At 42.1% G+C, this 18,051-nt stretch overlaps 1 protein-coding gene across 1 annotated transcript in view; it reads left to right on the forward strand.

Moving 5' to 3' along the window:
* Window positions 1-18,051, forward strand: part of ATP10D (ATPase phospholipid transporting 10D (putative)) — a 125,396-nt gene that overhangs the window by 94,046 nt on the left and 13,299 nt on the right. Inside the window, exons 19-22 of the mRNA XM_044298832.1 lie at window positions 6,511-6,711; window positions 8,329-8,409; window positions 11,496-11,600; window positions 16,197-16,384. Coding sequence (XP_044154767.1) covers window positions 6,511-6,711; window positions 8,329-8,409; window positions 11,496-11,600; window positions 16,197-16,384 — 575 coding nt within the window. The remainder of the gene's footprint in view (window positions 1-6,510; window positions 6,712-8,328; window positions 8,410-11,495; window positions 11,601-16,196; window positions 16,385-18,051) is intronic.

Genomic DNA, 18,051 nt, shown 5'->3' on the forward strand with positions numbered 1-18,051 from the left:
GGGCAGTATAACGACGCCACAAGTGACCCCATTTTGGAAAGAAGACACCCCAAGGTGTTCTGTGAGGGGCATGGTGAGTTCCTAGAATTTTTAATTTTTTGTCGCAAGTTAGTGGAATATGAGACTTTGTAAGAAAAAAAAAAAAAAAAAACATAATCATTTTCCGCTAACTTGTGACAAAAAAAAAAAAATTCTAGGAACTCGCAGTGCCCCTCACGGAATACCTTAGGGTGTCTTCTTTCCAAAATGGGGTCACTTGTGGCGTAGTTATACTGCCCTGGCAATTTAGGGGCCCAAATGTGTGAGAAGTACCTTGCAATCAAAATGTGTAAAAAATGCCCTGCAAAATCCGAAAGGTGCACTTTGGAATATGTGCCCCTTTGCCCACCTTGGCAGCAAAAAAGTGTGACACATCTGGTATCGCCGTACTCAGGAGAAGTTGGGGAATGTGTTTTGGGGTGTCATTTTACATATACCCATGCTGGGTGAGAAAAATATCTTGGTCAAATGCCAACTTTGTATAAAAAAATGGGAAAAGTTGTCTTTTGCCAAGATATTTCTCTCACCCAGCATGGGTATATGTAAAATGACACCCCAAAACACATTGCCCAACTTCTCCTGAGTACGGCGATACCACATGTGTGACACTTTTTTGCTGCCAAGGTGGGCAAAGGGGCGCATATTCCAAAGTGCACTTTTCGGATTTCACCGGTCATTTCTTACACATTTTGATTGCAAAGTTCTTCTCACACATTTGGGCCCCTAAATTGCCAGGGCAGTATAACTACCCCACAAGTGACCCCATTTTGGAAAGAAGACACCCCAAGGTATTCTGTGAGGGGCATGGTGAGTTCCTAGAATTTTTTATTTTTTGTCGCAAGTTAGTGCAATATGAGAAAAAATAATAAATCATCATCATTTTCCGCTAACTTGTGACAAAAAATAAAAAGTTCTATGAACTCACTATGCCCATCAGCGAATACCTTAGGGTGTCTACTTTCCGAAATGGGGTCATTTGTGGGGTAGTTATACTGTTTGGGCATTGTAGAACCTCAGGAAACATGACAGGTGCTCAGAAAATCAGAGCCGTTTCAAAAAGCGGAAATTCACATTTTTGTACCATAGTTTGTAAATGCTATAACTTTTACCCAAACCATTTTTTTTTTGCCCAAACATTTTTTTTTATCAAAGACATGTAGAACTATAAATTTAGCGAAAAATTTATATATGGATGTCGTTTTTTTTGCAAAATTTCACAGCTGAAAGTGAAAAATGTCATTTTTTTGCAAAAAAATCGTTACATTTTGATTAATAACAAAAAAAGTAAAAATGTCAGCAGCAATAAAATACCACCAAATGAAAGCTCCATTAGTGAGAAGAAAAGGAGGTAAAATTCATTTGGGTGGTAAGTTGCATGACCGAGCGATAAACGGTGAAAGGAGTGTAGTGCCGAAGTGTAAAAAGTGGCCTGGTCATGAAGGGGGTTTCACCTAGCGGGGCTGAAGTGGTTAAGTTGCCATGTCACATTTGAAAACCCCCCTGATGCACCCCTAGAGTAGAAACTCCAAAAAAAAAAAAAGACCCCATTTAGGAAACTACGGGATAAAGTGGCAGTTTTGTTGGTACTATTTTAGGGTACATATGATTTTTGGTTGCTCTATATTACACTTTTTGTTAGGTAAGGTAACAAAAAATTGCTGTTTTGGCACAGTTTTTTATTTTTTATTTACAATGTTCATCTGACAGGTTAGATCATGTGATATTTTTATAGAACCGGTTGTTACGGACGCAACAAAACCAAATAGAACTATTTGAAAAAAGAGATTTTTTTAGTGTCTCTAGCCATCTCTCTTTTTTTTTTTTTTTTTTTAAGATTGGTACTAGGGGTTGCATATGACTTTTTAATCCGCTTGGTATTACAATTTTTGTGATGTAGCACAGATTTTATTTTTTACGGTGTTCACCTGAGGGGTTAGGTCATGTGATATTTTTATAGAGCAGGTCGATACGGACGCGGAGATACCTGATATGTCTACTTTTCTTATTTTCCCTATTTTTTCCCAATTTTTTTTTAACTTTATTTTGGGAAAAGGACACTTTTTTTAATTTAAAACTTTAATTTTTTTAATTATAAAAAAAAACTTTTTTCACTTTTTATATTTGTCCCACTGTGGGTTTGATCCCTGTTTCAATTGAGTACAATACATTAGGAATTGAACGGTCAGCATCTTACACAGTAACAGTTGCCTCGGAGACCCAGCCCTCAGGCTGGGCTTCCGTAGCTGGCAGGCTCCGATGCCTGTGTAAGGCATCGGGCTGCCATGGCAACCATCAGCCCCCTGCCAGCGCAGCGTGGGGGGCCGATTGAGTCAGAGGGAGCCTCCTCCGTCTGTAAACCCTGCACATGCCTCGGTCAGCGCTGACTGCGGCATGTGAAAGGGTTAATCCGCCAGCATTAACGCATACAGCGATGCCGGCGGATGCAGCAGGGGCCCGGCTATCAGTAACAGCCGGGCTTGTGCTGCAGGATCCCTGTGCCCGATCCCATCACGTACATGCAAGTGGGAATACGATAAGGCACAACATTCCCCCCATGTACATGTACGTAATTTTGCGGGAAGGGGTTAACGGTATTTACTGTGTAACTATTATGGATCCTATTACAAGGAATGGCCTCTGAACAAGATGTATCAACTGTTCACGGACAGGTGATAAATATGTGAATGCTGGGGTTCTGACTGATGGGGTACCCCAGTGATCACAAGAATAGAGTTCCCGATTTCCCTGTGTGAATGGAGCGGTAGTAGTGTTGCATGCGTAACCACTTCTCCATTTGTGGAGATAGCCCCGTTCTGTACACGGCAGTGGCATAGACTGTGAATGGAGTGGCGGTCACACAGAGAACCCCTTTCTCTCAATGACTGGGGGTTCCAGCGGTCAAACCCCTAACAATGATAAGATTATCGCCCATCCTGTGGGTAGGTCAGGGATCAGCAATGTCCATCACTCCAGCTGTTCTGAAACTACAACTTCCAGAATCCTCTTTTCACAAGTTACAAGAACAGCCAAGTAAGTGTGCATACTGGGAGTTGTAGTTTCACAGCAGCTGGAGTGCCGGAGGTTGCTGATCTCTAGGGTCAGTGATATATATTGTTTGTGGGCCAACCTGTTTAGTGTTGTAACAAGTTGTTACAATGTAACAGAAATACAGCTGTACTCCTTGTTATAATGAGGGCTTAACCTAGCACGATAGACTGCCCGACTGTCAACCTTCCGCAGGCCTGACTTTACCTCCCTGGTCCATTGTCCCTCCAGGAGATCAACACTTATAGTCAACAAAATACGATAAAACCTATTTTATAATTGCTAAAATGTAGTAGTTGGATGTTTGCCAGTTCTGTACACACAATAGGGATGGAAAGCGGAAGTGGCTTTTGCGGGAAAAGGGCAGGGGCTAAGATGCATCATTTTGCACCACAATTCTGGCGTAAAATTCAGTTTTAAAGTAAACCAACGAATAGTGTCTGTCCCTGCACCACATTTATCATCCAGCCTGAGCCCCTGTGATACATCTGGTGCAGGTCTAGACAGCTGGTCTAAGCTTATTCCATTTTTAGGATTAGTAAATCTGGGTGGATGCATTTTTGCCATCCGGTGTTATTGTTAGCATGCTCTAGATGATAGATGTTGGGGTGCTTGCCATAGGCCACAAGTTTAACAAAGCGTGCCTCAAAAACGCTATTTGCCTGTTTGACATGCTGCAGGTTTGGAAGGTGTTTTTGCATTAATCCCAGATTTTGGCATTCATGTATACCAGCTTCTGTGCCAACCTGAACACCAGTGGGAGGACAGCTGTGACCTGTAAGCTTTTAAGGAACATCAGAGAGATTCTGAAGAAGGGAATAAAGTGTTGTGTGTGCCGTTCTGTGCACATTTTTTGCCTTATAGCCTGCCCGTTTGTCCCAATCTACAGCATTTGATTCTGAAACGGTACACTCCCTAACCAAATACGGACCCCCAGACTGGACCGTCCTGTATGCAGATAACAGCCTAGATCTTTATACAGACCAGACATGCGGATGCTCAGCATGTCTGCAGTGCTCCTCACTCCATGAGGAATGAACGACAAAAGTCAATCTGTGCAGAGATGTCCATATCCCTAAGGTGTTCTCCTCACCATTTACCTGCTCACCGTCTGCACTGCAGCAGTGGAATTACAGCTCCTCCATCCCATTCACTGGGGTGGGAAGTTTTAGTTGTAGATGCACTCCATCCCATTCACTGGGGTGGGAAGTATCGGTTGTAGTTACACTCGTTTCCCATTCAAGTGAAAGGGACAGAGTTGCTGTAATTATACCTGCTCACTGCTGCAATGCTGACGGGAAGCCGATAAACAAAGAAGGGAGCGCAGTGCTTGTAGGAGCGATGCACTCTCTTCAAAGAGCTGATCAGTGGGGGTGCCGGGAGTCAGACCCCCGCCAATCTGATATTGATGACCTAGCTTTAGGATATCTTGTAGCCTACGAGAGGCAGCCGTGATTTTTTTTAAATATACGTCTTATTTCATTTGGCTGACTTATTTGGATGTTTCCTCATTCTTTTGCCATGCTAGGGTGCGGCATACTAACTCTAATAAACTTTAAAACTGTTGGCTTCGTAGAATGTATCATTACAAGTTTGACAGGAAGCAAATAATTTTTAACCTTACCTGTTGTGTCCAGATGTAGTTACCACTGAGTTCCTCTGATTGTTGTCATACCCTTCTCATCTCTATTATCCATATCCTCATAACTATAATGGCACAGCCGTATATTACGTAAACGGTGTGGATTCTCCACAGTAGAATCACGTGGATAATCATCAGCATTTACTGTTCAAGCGCAATAAATGAGATTTTAACAATCTCATCCACACACTGCGGAGAAAACCTGTAGCGTAAACTGACTAACGCTGTGTGTCTTCAAAATGCAATGCAAAGGTTGAAAGCGGTGGAGGACGCTCTGCGATCTGGCAGTGATGCTGCTACAGAAAAAAAAATGTCCATTTCAGGATTTTTTTTTTTTTTTTTTTTGCAGCTGTGTCTCCTGGCCAGATCTCCTGTGGAAAGTCTGTAGTGGATCCACTATGTGTGGCTGTTCCCTGAAGTTATGTTAACACATAGCAGTCGGGATGCAGTTTTCTACTTTGATGTGATTTTTGCAACAAAAAAACAAGCACATTGAAAACCAATACGTGTGAACATACCCTAAGCCTTTGTTCACACATCAAAATATTCAGCAGAATAATCAGTGGTAATAGTAATACAGCGGTCCCCCAAGTTACAATGGTTGCCCTAGTACTAATTAATATTGTATGTTGAAAATATTGTATCCTGAGGCCACTGTATAGGGGTAATATAGTGGTAGTGTATAATAGGTAAGGGTGGTTATAGCAGAGTAATAGTATAATCAGACGAAAACAGGTTGGTTTTGGTGGCTTAAACTCCACCGAATATGGTCCAGGTGTGCCCCCTACCCTTTAATGTGTTTGACCTTTCTCCCATTGACTTCAGTGAGGAAAGCAGCCTTGAAAACATTTCAAAGAAATAACATGCCGCTTCTGATAGTAGACACGCATGTGCACTAAGGCCCCTTTCACACGGGCGAGAATTCCGCACAGGTGCAATGCGTCAGGTGAACGCATTGCATCCGGACCCATTCATTTCTATGGGGCTGTGCAGGTGAGCGGTGATTTTCACGCATCACTTGTGCGTTGCGTGAAAATCGCAGCATGTTCTATATTCTGTGTTTTTCACGCAACGCAGGCCCCATAGTAATGAATGGGGATGCGTGAAAATCATATAGCATCCACAAGCAAGTGCATGGTTGCTAGGAGATGATTTTAGTAAATTGAGAAGTCAATTTACTGTATTATTTTCCATTATAACATGGTTATAAAGAAAAATAATATTCTTAATACAGAATGCTTACAAAAATGTGGATTGAGGGGTTAAAAAATTAAATTAACTCTGCTCATCCTCGTGTTCACGCAGCCGGCACAGTCTTCTTTCTTCATCTTTCAGGACCTGCAAAAGGACCTTTTGATGACTTAATCGCGCTCACCATGTGGTGAGTGAGGTGATGTTAGCGCAAGTCCTGCTGAATGAAGATAGAAGGATCTTCTATCTTCATTCAGCAGGACCTACGCTGAAGTCACCGCGCTTACCAGATTACGTCATCTAAGGTCCTTTTGCAGGTCCTGAAAGATGAAGAAAGAAGACTGTGCCGGCTGCGTGAACACGAGGATGAGCAGAGTTAATTTTTATTTTAGTTTTTAACCCCTCAAGCAACATTTTAGTAAGCATTCTATATTAAGAATTCTATTATTTTCCTTTGATAACCATGTTATAAGGGAAAATAATAAAAAAAAAATTGTCTCGTTTTGTCATGAAGTGCAGGCATATTGGTTGTCAATAAAAAATAAAATAAAAATGATAAAAAAAATAATTAAAGAAATGTTGCCTCCCTGCAGATGTTTGTGAACCTTTTATTCTGGTACCAGTTCTTCTGTGGTTTCTCTGGAACATCAATGGTGGACGTTTGGATGTTAATCCTCTTCAATCTAATTTTTACCTCTGTGCCACCACTAATCTATGGCGTCCTTGATAAAGATGTATCTGCAGATACCCTCCTTGCGTTGCCAGAACTCTACAAATCTGGGCAGACATCAGAGGTAAGAGCGGCTCTGAACAGACAATTGCATTCGAGTGAACACAATGGAGGGGAGGGGGGGGGGGGGGCGGGCGACTGGCATAAAAAAGTTGCAGGTTTTGACACATAAGAGCTTACTTAAAGAGCCCTTGTCTGTAGGATAAACCCTATTAAACTGGATATACTGCATGGTAAGTTTGATCCTCTTGATTGAAATGGTGCCTGTGTTGTGAAAATTGGTTGCAGAGTTTCCAAGAAAAAATACTTTTATGCTTGATATAACTGAAGGCTTCAGTGCACTGAGGGCGGGGCCTAGCCCCTCATTGCACATCAGCTCCCCTGCTTTCCAGTGCCGGCCACACCCCTTGGTTCACTGAAGCCCTCAGCGGCATAATGAATAAAACTCTCCTTTTTGGGGAATCTTGCCACCAATTTTTACAAGGCAGGTATCATTTTAATCAGGAGGATGAACCCTACCAGGCAGTATCCCTTGTTTAATTGGGTAGATCCTGTTGGCAGTAGCTCTTCAAAGTGCTGAACCGATGTATGATGCTAGCAGATTTTAGAAGAGCCAAACTAGGACAGTCCTGTAATAACTGGACAAGGCTCTTTTCACTTTTGTGTCAGTCATTGACAGTTGTGCACGGGGATAGTTGCTGATTTTTTTGGGCCGGCTGAATCCCAGGCATCTATGCCAGGGAGCTACCAGATGACAGCAATAGTCAGTGAGGTCCGGTGGGCACTCGGCACTATCTGGCTATGCTGGATCTGGGGAACACCAGCAGCCTGTTCAGCTTGTCAGATAGCTTTCCCTCAAGTGTGGAGCTAGCCCTTAGGACTCATGCACACGACTATATGTATTTTGCGGTTCGCAAGAAACACAACCGCAAAAAATACGGATGACATCTGTGTGCATTCCGTATTTTGCGCAACGGAACAGCTGGCTCCTAATAGAACAGTCCTATCCTTGTCCGTTATTGGACAATAATAGGACACGTTCTATTTTGCCAAAACGGAATGCACACAGATGTCATGTGTATTTTTTGCGGATGTTTTTTTTGCGAACCGCAAAATACATATAGTCGTGTGCATGAGTCCTAAGGGCTAGCTTCACACTTGAAGCAAAGCTATCTGACAGGCTGTTCCGGCAAAGAACAGGCTGCTGCTGTTCCCCAGATCAAGCATAGCCAGATAGTGCTGAGTGCCCACCAGACCTCACTGACTATTGCTGTCATCTGGTAGCTCCCTGGGATTCAGCAGTTTTTTTTGCGGACCCATTAAAATGAATGGTTTAAGCATATGGTCCGCAAAAAAAACAACCAGAACGGACATGGAAAGAAAATGCGTTTTGTGTGCATGAGCCCTTAGGGTGAGTCAAAAACACAGAAACAGAAGCAATGTCCGGAACAATCCAGAGATCTCCAGTTGTTGGTAGTTGAAAGAGAATGAGGACCCTTGATGTTTGCCATGTATGTGAAAGGAGCCTAAATGAAGTGTGAACTTGACCTTATTTGCCAGACTTTTTCTCCAGTCAAAAATAACTGACATCTGATGCAAATTGCAAGTGATGCTCAAAATAAGAGATTGTTTGTTTATTTTTTGTTCTCCTGTGAACTCAGCTTTTTTCTGTTATTTCTAGGCATACAAGAAGTCAACGTTTTGGATCACCATATTGGATGCTTTCTATCAAAGTCTGGCATGCTTTTTTATCCCTTATTTTGTAAGTAGCCCAGTTATTGACGAGCGGATTTTTATCCAGTTTAGGCTACTTTCACACTTGCGTTCAGAGCTGGATCTGTCTGAGACTGATCCGCTCATATAATGCAGACGGTGGCTCCGTTCAGTACGGATCCGTCTGCATTATAATGTTAAAAAATTTCTAAGTGTGAAAGTAGCCTCAGACGGATCCGTCCAGACTTTCAATGTAAAGTCAATGGGGGACGGATCCGTTTGAAGATTGAGCCATAGTGTGTAATCTTCAAACGGATCCGTCCCCATTGACTTACATTGTAAGTCTGGACGGATCCGCACGGCCAGGCGGACACCCGAATGCTGCAAGCAGCGTTCAGGTGTCCGCCTGCTGAGCGGAGGCTGAACGCTGCCAGACTGATGCATTCTGAGCGGATCTGCATCCACTCAGAATGCATTAGGGCAGTACGGATGCGTTCGGGGCCGCTTGTGAGCCCCTTCAAACGGAGCTCACAAGCGGACACCCGAACGCTAGTGTGAAAGTAGCCTTATTTGCTTTAACATATTCATCTGTTATGTTCGTATGTGTGTGTGTTTGTGTTTTTTTTTTTTTTCTATTTCCTGAAATCTAAATCTAACTCTTAAAAAAACAATTGAAAAGAAAATGTCTTCATGGCATGTGCTACACATGTTCGGTAAATGACCCAACGACACGTACGGATGAAGCGGAGTTAACAGTCACACTTGGTAATCTCATCTAGTTAACATTAGGGTTGAGATCCGAAGTTGCTTTGTTCAAAACTTCGTTTGAATGCTGTTCGAAGTTCCTCTGGAAGCATTTATTTTAGAACATAATATATCCATAATGGGGTGTTATACAGATGGACGATGGCTCCAATGGCTCTCTAGTGTGGACACTGCCTTGTGCATGAGGACAAAGAGCCCCCAATACACATTAGACCAGGGATCAGCAACCTCCGGCACTCCAGCTGTTCTGAGACTACAACTCCTAGAATCCTCCTTTCACATCTGTGGCAGTTACAAGAACAGCCAAGTAAGGCTACTTTCACACTTGCGTTCGGGGCTCCGCTTGTGAGTTCAGTTTTGAAGGCTCTCACAAGCGGCCCCGAACGGATCCGTCCTGCCCTAATGCATTCTGAGTGGACGCGGATCCGCTCAGAATGCATCAGTCTGGCAGCGTTTGCCCTCCGTTCCACTCAGCAGGCGGACACCTGAACACTGCTTGCTACTCAGAAATTTCATCTCCATTTTCCATTAATTCTTGTGGAACACCTAAAGGGTTAACAAAATTAGTAAAATCAGTTTTGAATACCTTGAGGGGTGTAGTTTCTAAAATGGGGTCATTTTTGGGTGGTTTCTATTATGTAAGCCTCACAAAGTGACTTCATACCTGAACTGGTCCTTAAAAAGTAGGTTTTGGAGATTTTCGGAAAAATTTCAAGATTTGCTTGTAAACTTCTAAGCTTTCTAACGTCCCCAAAAAATAAAATGGCATTCACAAAATGATCCAAACATGAAGTATTTATTATTGGGAATGTAAAGTAATAACTATTGTTGGAGTTATTGCTATCTATCATAAAAGTAGAGAAATGGAAATTTGCTCATTTAAAAAAAAAAAAATTAAATTTGGTATTTTTTTTCATAAATAAAAATTACATTTTCTGACCCAATTTTACCACTGTCATGAAGTACAATATGTGACGAGAAAACAGTCTCAGAATGGCTTGGATAGGTAAAAGCGTTTTTAAGTTATCACCACATAAAGTGACACCTGTCAGGTTTGCAAAACATGGCCTGGTCCTTAAAGGGTTTCTACCACTTGCTTTGCACCCATTTCGTTTTCAGACACTAGTGATCCGCTAGTGTCTGATGTACAATACAAGCCAAGTATTATCTTATTCTGTTCGGCCGTTTTGTTTAAAAAAGCACTTTTATATTTATGCAAATGAGCCTCTAGGTGCTATGTGGGTGTCTTTTCAGCACCTAGAGGCTCCGTCTACCTTCATATTCGATCCTCCCCCTGCTTCTGGCGTCTGAAATCTCGCGCCTGCGCCGTCCGTCTCTGCATTCGGCGCAGGTGCAGTGGAAATGTCTGACCGCTCCCTGCTCAGACATTTCCACTGCGCCTGCGCCGAATGCAGAGACGGACGGCGCAGGCGCGAGATTTCAGACGCCAGAAGCAGGGGGAGGATCGAATTCACTAGGAGATGGGCGTGCTGGAGCAACGAGCTGGGCGGCAGTTTATGAAGGTAGACGGAGCCTCTAGGTGCTGTAAAGACACCCACATAGCACCTAGAGGCTCATTTGCATAAATATAAAAGTGCTTTTTTAAACAAAACGGCCGAACAGAATAAGATGATACTTGGCTTGCATTGTACATCAGACACTAGCGGATCGCTAGTGTCTGAAAACGAAATGGGTGCAAAGCAAGTGGTAGAAACCCTTTAAGGTGAAATGTGGCAGAGTCCTTAAGGGGTTAAAAAATGGCGACTGGTGTTTTTGGGGAAAAGTATCAAAATAGACTTTTCAGCTTTTATTCATAGCTTTTCTTACCCCCAAAAATTGAATAAAATATGATCAAATGTATAAATGGTGGGGGAAAAAAAACCTACAGATCTTCCTGCAAAAAAAATAAAAAATTAGCCCCCACAAAAAAGTTATGGGGGTCAGAATATAGTGAAAAAAAAATTTAAGTTTTGTTTTATTATTTTCAGTATTCAGACATTTAAAACCTATACATATGTGGTATCGTTGTAATCGTACTGACCCAGAGAATAAAAGGCACAGGTCAGTTTTGCCACAATGGGAACACCATAGGGGTAAAACTGTGGAGGAATTGTGTCTTCTTCTTTTTTTTTTTTCCTTTTTTTTTTTCAATTCCACCCCATTTGGAATTTATTTTCTACTTTCCACTACATTGTATGTTATATTAAATGGTGGTATTAGAAAGTACAACTTGTACCACAGAAAACAAGCTATATATATATATATGAACTGGAAAAAAAAAATAAGTTATGGCTCCAGGAAGGTTAAGGGAAAATATGTTTTTAAACATTTGTTGAATCTGGAACTTTTCAAAATTTCTGTCTTTTGCAGACTTATTTTGGCTCTGGCATGGACATCTATTCTTTTGGAAACTTCATAATAACAGCAACGTTGTTTGTGGTTTTACTTCACCTCCTGATTGAAAGTAAGAGCATGGTGAGTCACTACATGAAGAGTGAGGCTCTGCAAGACTAGGCAGCAGCTGAAGTGTAAATTACTGGCGCACGTCCTCTGTTGGAAGGGTGTTGGCAGCGTTTATCTCGTAATTTGTTTTTCATCTTTTTTATCTGTGTATATAGATTTAATTAGTTAAAGTAGGTTGTCTCACTTCAGCAAATGGCATTTATGATGTAGAAAAAGTTAATGCAAGGCTCTTACTAATGTATTGTGATTGTCCATATTGCCTATTTTGCTGACTTGATTTATTTTTCCATTATACACTGCTCATATCCAGGGGTTACAATCACCCTGCAATCCAATAATGGTGGACGCGCTTGCAGACTGTAGGAAAAGGCGCCAACGTCTTTGGTGGCCAGGACTGCACGTAGGCACACGTGCAGCAGCTCCTGTCTCAGCCATCTGGTATCTCTGCCGCAGCGGTGGTCTTATCTATGGATACGAGCGGTATATAATGTGAAGGAAGAATGAATCAAGCCAGCAAAGGAGACAATATGGACAATCACAATACATGCCTTGTAGTAACTTTGTCTCCATGATAAATGCCATTTGCTGAAGTGAGACAACCCCTTTAAGCTTCTCTAAGTATATGATTGATTGTTAGAAAGAGTTGAAATATTTTTACATTTTCCCTTGGTGATATTGGTGAACCACCAGTCGCATGCTCTGTTGCACAATAGCCACCATGAATAACATTCAGGGTATATTTCATTGATGACCTTGTCCACAATATAAAGGAATATTTTAGTTTCCCAAACAATAATGCTATAAATTGCCTTAAGGGGCTGTAGGGTTTCATCATGGCCAAACCTTTTATTCTCAAGGAAGATTAGCCATCACCAGTCTGGTAGCAGCTTACTCCCTCATCGCCATTCAGAGCACATGCACACTCGGCCGAGAATATGACCTGTCTTATACTTGCTGTTATATGTCCTGAGGAGTGTGGTGGAGGGCATTTGGCTCTCTTTGTCCTTATAATCTGGTACTGAAATCAACATGCAGTGGAATATGCTAGAAAATTGATATATTGATGGACATGCCCTTTACAGCAGCCTAGCATTGGTGTCCCATACCCACACTACAGACTGCAATAAACTACATCTTGCACTCTACTTTGACAGAAAACCACAGTGCATTTGAATTTCTTAAAGAGGACCTGTCACCGCTCCTGACATGCCTGTTTTAATAGCTTCATGCATTCCCCGTGTAATAACGTTTCTGGAGCATCTATTCTTATGACTCTATGTTGTGCCATTCCTTTATTATTTCTACTAGAAGTTATGAATGAGTTTCTAGCAGCCTGCAGTAATGGTACAAGGGGTGTTACCAGTTGGGGGGTGTACCTGCACAGACTCACTCTATCCAATCAGTCTGTGCAGGTACACCCCCAACTGGTTATCTCCCCTCTGTACCCTTACTGCAGACTGCTAGCAATTAATTCATAACTTCTAATAGAAATAATAAAGGAAGCCATAAGAATAGAAGTTCCTAAAGTGTGATTACATGGGGAATGCAAGTAGTCACTAAAACAGACATGTCAGGTCCTCTTTAAAGGGAAATCCCAGTGTTTGGACAAAAAAATTGAAAGAAGGCTGCAGGATCCATTGCACTCAGAGAAACCATACTAAATCTTAAGGGGAACCGATCACCATGAAAAGGCTTAATAGTCTGCAGGCAGCTTATTATAGAGCAGGAGGAGCTGAGCAGGTTGATATAGAGTTTTGTGGGAAATGAATCAGTAAAACTTGTATTTAATTTATATCCCTGCTCATTCTTAGCTTTTGAAGTCCAGGGGTCGGTCCTATCAGTGATTGACAGCCTTCCCTCTATGACTGTGTATACAGAGAGAGCTGTCAATCACTGATAGGACCGCCTCCTGGACTTCAAAGAACAGAATGAGAAGATATCTAAAGGATTAAAATACAAGTTATACTGAATCTTTTCCCATAAAACTATATATTATTCTGCTCAGCTCCCCCTGCTCTATAACATGCTGCCTGCAGCTCAGACGCAGTGTTCAACATGACATGTTCCCTTTAAACATGTACTTTATAATCTTTTGACACACTGTGGCCCCTATTATAGCAGGAGCCCATGTGGGTAGCAGACTACAGTTCCCATCAATCACACACTGTGCTCCCTCACTGCAGGGCCTCCTGTAATGCCCAGTGCTGGAACAGAGCATGCTCCACAAGCACTATAGGCCATACCCCTAGGCAGTAAACTATAGACATCACGTTTTGGACCAGTAAATGATTATGTGGTACACCACCTAAAAGATTTAAAGGGGTATTCCCATCTCACACAGGGATGGCATATCACAAGGTTATGCCATCAATGTCAGATCAGTGCAGTTGAAAGAAAAAGGAAAAAGTCTGGTACCGTGTTAGCCAATAGAAAAATAGTTTAGTGCTCTCATTAAGAGAAACAAAATAAGAGTATTGCAGGTTTGATACCTTTTAATGGCTAACAAAAATAGAAGTAATGATGTTACATAGCGAGCTTTCGAGACATCACCAGTCTCTTCATCAGGCGTACTACAAGAATATATGAAGAGACAGCAATATATATACAATGAGAACAGAGGCATGGGGGGAATGAATGGACATTTAAAAAAAAAAAGGGAAAAAACAGAACAACATATTAAAGATCTTGAGAATGAGTCCTTAATGAGTCCCGCACAATGATGGATTAACTGCTTGCCAAGTATACTTGGAGGCGAATGGGATCGTCTCAGAGTCTGTACTACAACTGACCAAATTCATCCTCACCCATAACAATTTCTCTTTTGACAAGGAGATATATTTACAGTGCACTGGGACCGCCATGGGCAGTAGAATGGCACCGCAATATGCAAATCTGTTTATGGCAAAACTGGAAAATGACTTTTTGGTATCCTGTCTCAAAAAACCCTTGGCCTACTTCCGTTTCATTGATGACATCCTAATAATCTGGACCGACTCTGAACATGAACTGATAAAATTTCATGAACAATTCAACAAATTCCATCCCACCATAAACCTGACCCTCAACTATTCCCACACAGAAGTCAGCTTTCTGGACACCACTATAAAACTTCAAGACAGCTCAATACAGACATCCCTGTATCGGAAACCTATTGATCGGCCTACATACCTCAAATGGGACAGCTTCCACCCCAAACATATTAAAAAGTCCATCCTCTATAGTCAAGCCGTCAGATATAACCGAATCTACTCCAGCCCATTAGGCAGGGATGAGCATTTACAATATCTGAAAAGGACATTTTTACACCAGGGCTACCATCCTGCTTCAATTGAAGATCAGATCACAAGAGCCACAAAGATCCCCAGAAGTCAACTTCTCCAATACAATGAAAAGAAACAGAATCAGCGCATACCTCTGGTTGTGACCTACAACCCACAACTAGAGGTACTGAGGAAAACTGCCCAAAAATTACATCATGTCCTACGTAAGGATGAACAACTAAAAACAATCTTCCCAGACACCCCCCCTTACTAGCTTACCGACAACCTCCAAATCTAAGGAACATTTTGATCAGATCAAGTTCAAGGCCAGGTACCACAGAAAAAGGAACCCATCCCTGTAATATAAGCAGATGCAAAACCTGTTCCCATATAATGACAACAGATAAGATCCGGATCCCCAACACACAGCAGGAATACAGGATCCCTGGGACATTCACATGTTCTACATCTAATGTTGTTTATCTGATTCTCTGCACTAAATGTCCTGTTAGAGGCCTCTAAGTTGGAGAAACAGGACAGAGACTCAATGCAAGGATGAGGTCCCAACGCCACACGATTAAAGAGAAGAAGCTACACTTTCCTGAGGCTAAGCTTTTCTGTAGCCCAGGACACAATGTAGAACATATGAAAGTTCTCATATTAAAAGGTAACTTCAAATCCCAAAAAGCTAGAAGAATTTGGGAATACAAATTTATAACACTGCTTGACACTTTGAATACTGGACTGAATTTGTCCCCGGGATTTATGACACACTACAAGATCTAAAGAGTCTTCTGGAGACATAGTCGGGGCACCAGGTCTCTGAGATAACATCAATTTAGAGACCATAAAACTTTCACACCCCTTATCTGTAAGATAATTAAGGACTCATTCTCAAGAACTTTAATATGATGTTCTGTTTTTTTCCTTTTTTTTTTTTTTTTTTCAAATGTCCATTCATTCCCCCCATGCCTCTGTTCTCATTGTATATATATTGCTGTTTCTTCATATATTCTTGTAGTACGCCTGATGAAGAGACTGGTGATGTCTCGAAAGCTCGCTATGTAACATCATTACTTCTATTTTTGTTAGCCATTAAAAGGTATCAAACCTGCAATACTCTTATTTTGTTTCTCTTAATGAGAGCACTAAACTATAGATCAGTGCAGAGCCTGCTCATATCTCCACAACAGGATCCACGAAGTGAAAGGAGAGCAGCTGTGCATGCACCGCCAACCTCCATTCACCATTATTGGACTTCCGAGTATTGGCTAAATCACTTCTTGGTAAACGCCTCATTATTATCACTGGCTGCAATCTGAAAGGGTCAATATGTTTTGTATTTCAGATGTGGATACACTGGACAGTTATGGTCCTTAGCATCGCTGCCTACTTTGTCTTCACCTTGGCTGTTGATGCGTTATGCCTGCAATGTATGCCACCGGCAAACCCATACTGGATGATGCAGAAACACATGACGGACCCCATGTTTTATCTTGTGTGTGTTATGTCTGTTGTTGTTGCACTTCTACCAAGGTATGTGAAAAGTTTCATATGTATATCTATAATGCCAAGATGTTCCAGGACCCCTACATGACTATGCAGAGAATCTGTCTTCTACAATAGTACATTGCCACTCTGGTACTGAGGGCCATGCATTAGATCCCTCCTATTCAGATATAGAAAAAAATAATTTAGATTAAATTAAGCAAGACAATTGGTGGGGTGGGGGGGGGGGGGTCAGGAGTAATAAAGATTGTAAATGGTTTACTACATAGGTTAGCATTCTGGGCTGGTAATATGGCTGCATCTCTATTGAAAGCTAAATGTCAGAAATCATAGGACCATCTTTCCTATTAGTTGATGGTAAAAAATCAATTGTGCAGGACGATGACGGTTAGATACAGAGTGTTGGTCCATGCAGCAGCACCCCTAGCTGGCTGTACTAATTCCCGTGTGCCTCTGATCTTATATTGGATCCATGAAAAAAAGAAGCTGTACCCTGAAAGTGTAGCGCCTTACATGAATACGGTATAATGAGTCAGGGACTGTAATAAACCATTATGCCAGGCTAAGGACATGGCTTTGTGGGCGTGAGGTCTTGGTCAGGCCTTCCTAACAAAGCAAAGTAAATGTACAGATCCAGCACAAAAGATATGTGCAAACATTGGTCAGAGGGCTGCAATACCAGACATCCCATAGACTAGACGAGTGCTGCTAAATATCGGCGTCATAGTAAATGACATTACTGCTGTATCTACTATACTTACAATATGTGCTGCCAGAACCATGTAAAGCTCTATGTACAGAGCACTGCGGAAATCTCCCAATACTGATGGGCCGCTGAGCCCCCCTTATCAAGACGCAACGGGCCCGTTCATATATATCCGGTGAACCAGTTTTCTATGGGATTGTTCTCATACATACGAAACATCAATTGTGACGCCGGATATCAAATGGCGATGGACAGAAAAATGCTGCATGCTCAGTTTTTCTGTCCGGCGCTATGAATGCATAGACGCCGGATAATGTGCACTGTGCATATATCAGTTGTGTCCGGCTTCCGACCTAAAATAGTTGGCCAGATATGTGAAGGGGGGCAAATGATGGTGCGAATGTGGCGTGCATCACCATTTTTGTGACGTTAAAGGCTTATTAAAAGGGGTTGGCCACCCTAAGTATCAAAAATCCAAAGTGCCTATTTATATCATGTGACATGTACTGGCTATATGTCATTTGTCTAACCTGTTCACCATGACACACTTCCCTGGAGGAGCTCCCTCAGACCAGCTGTGTGGGCGGAGCAGCTGAAAAGTAAAAATCCCAGCATGCATTGCAGCACGCATCTTCAGAGGAGCAGTCACATGACATCCCCGCCCACCTGTGCTTCCATGGAGACAAGAGCCCCTCCGACATCATCAGTGAATAACTGCAGACATAGTAATAGGAAGAACACCCCAGTCCCAGCAGTAAAGAGAGCGAGTATAAAGCTATGCAGGCAGCACTCATCAACGCTGAAAACATCAAGGCTGAATACATCAAAACTGGATACATAAAAGCTGAATACATGAATGGCTTGGGGCGGACAGACATATGAAGCAGTGGTAAGATTTGCAGCGACGGCCGTTTTGCGCCTCATCACTTTATCTGGCCAATAGTCTAGCAGCACTACTGCGCTAGCTATTTAGGTGTCTGCTCCCATG

Source organism: Bufo gargarizans, chromosome 1 (genome assembly GCF_014858855.1).
Source record: "Bufo gargarizans isolate SCDJY-AF-19 chromosome 1, ASM1485885v1, whole genome shotgun sequence".
Classification (NCBI taxonomy): Eukaryota; Metazoa; Chordata; class Amphibia; order Anura; family Bufonidae; genus Bufo; species Bufo gargarizans.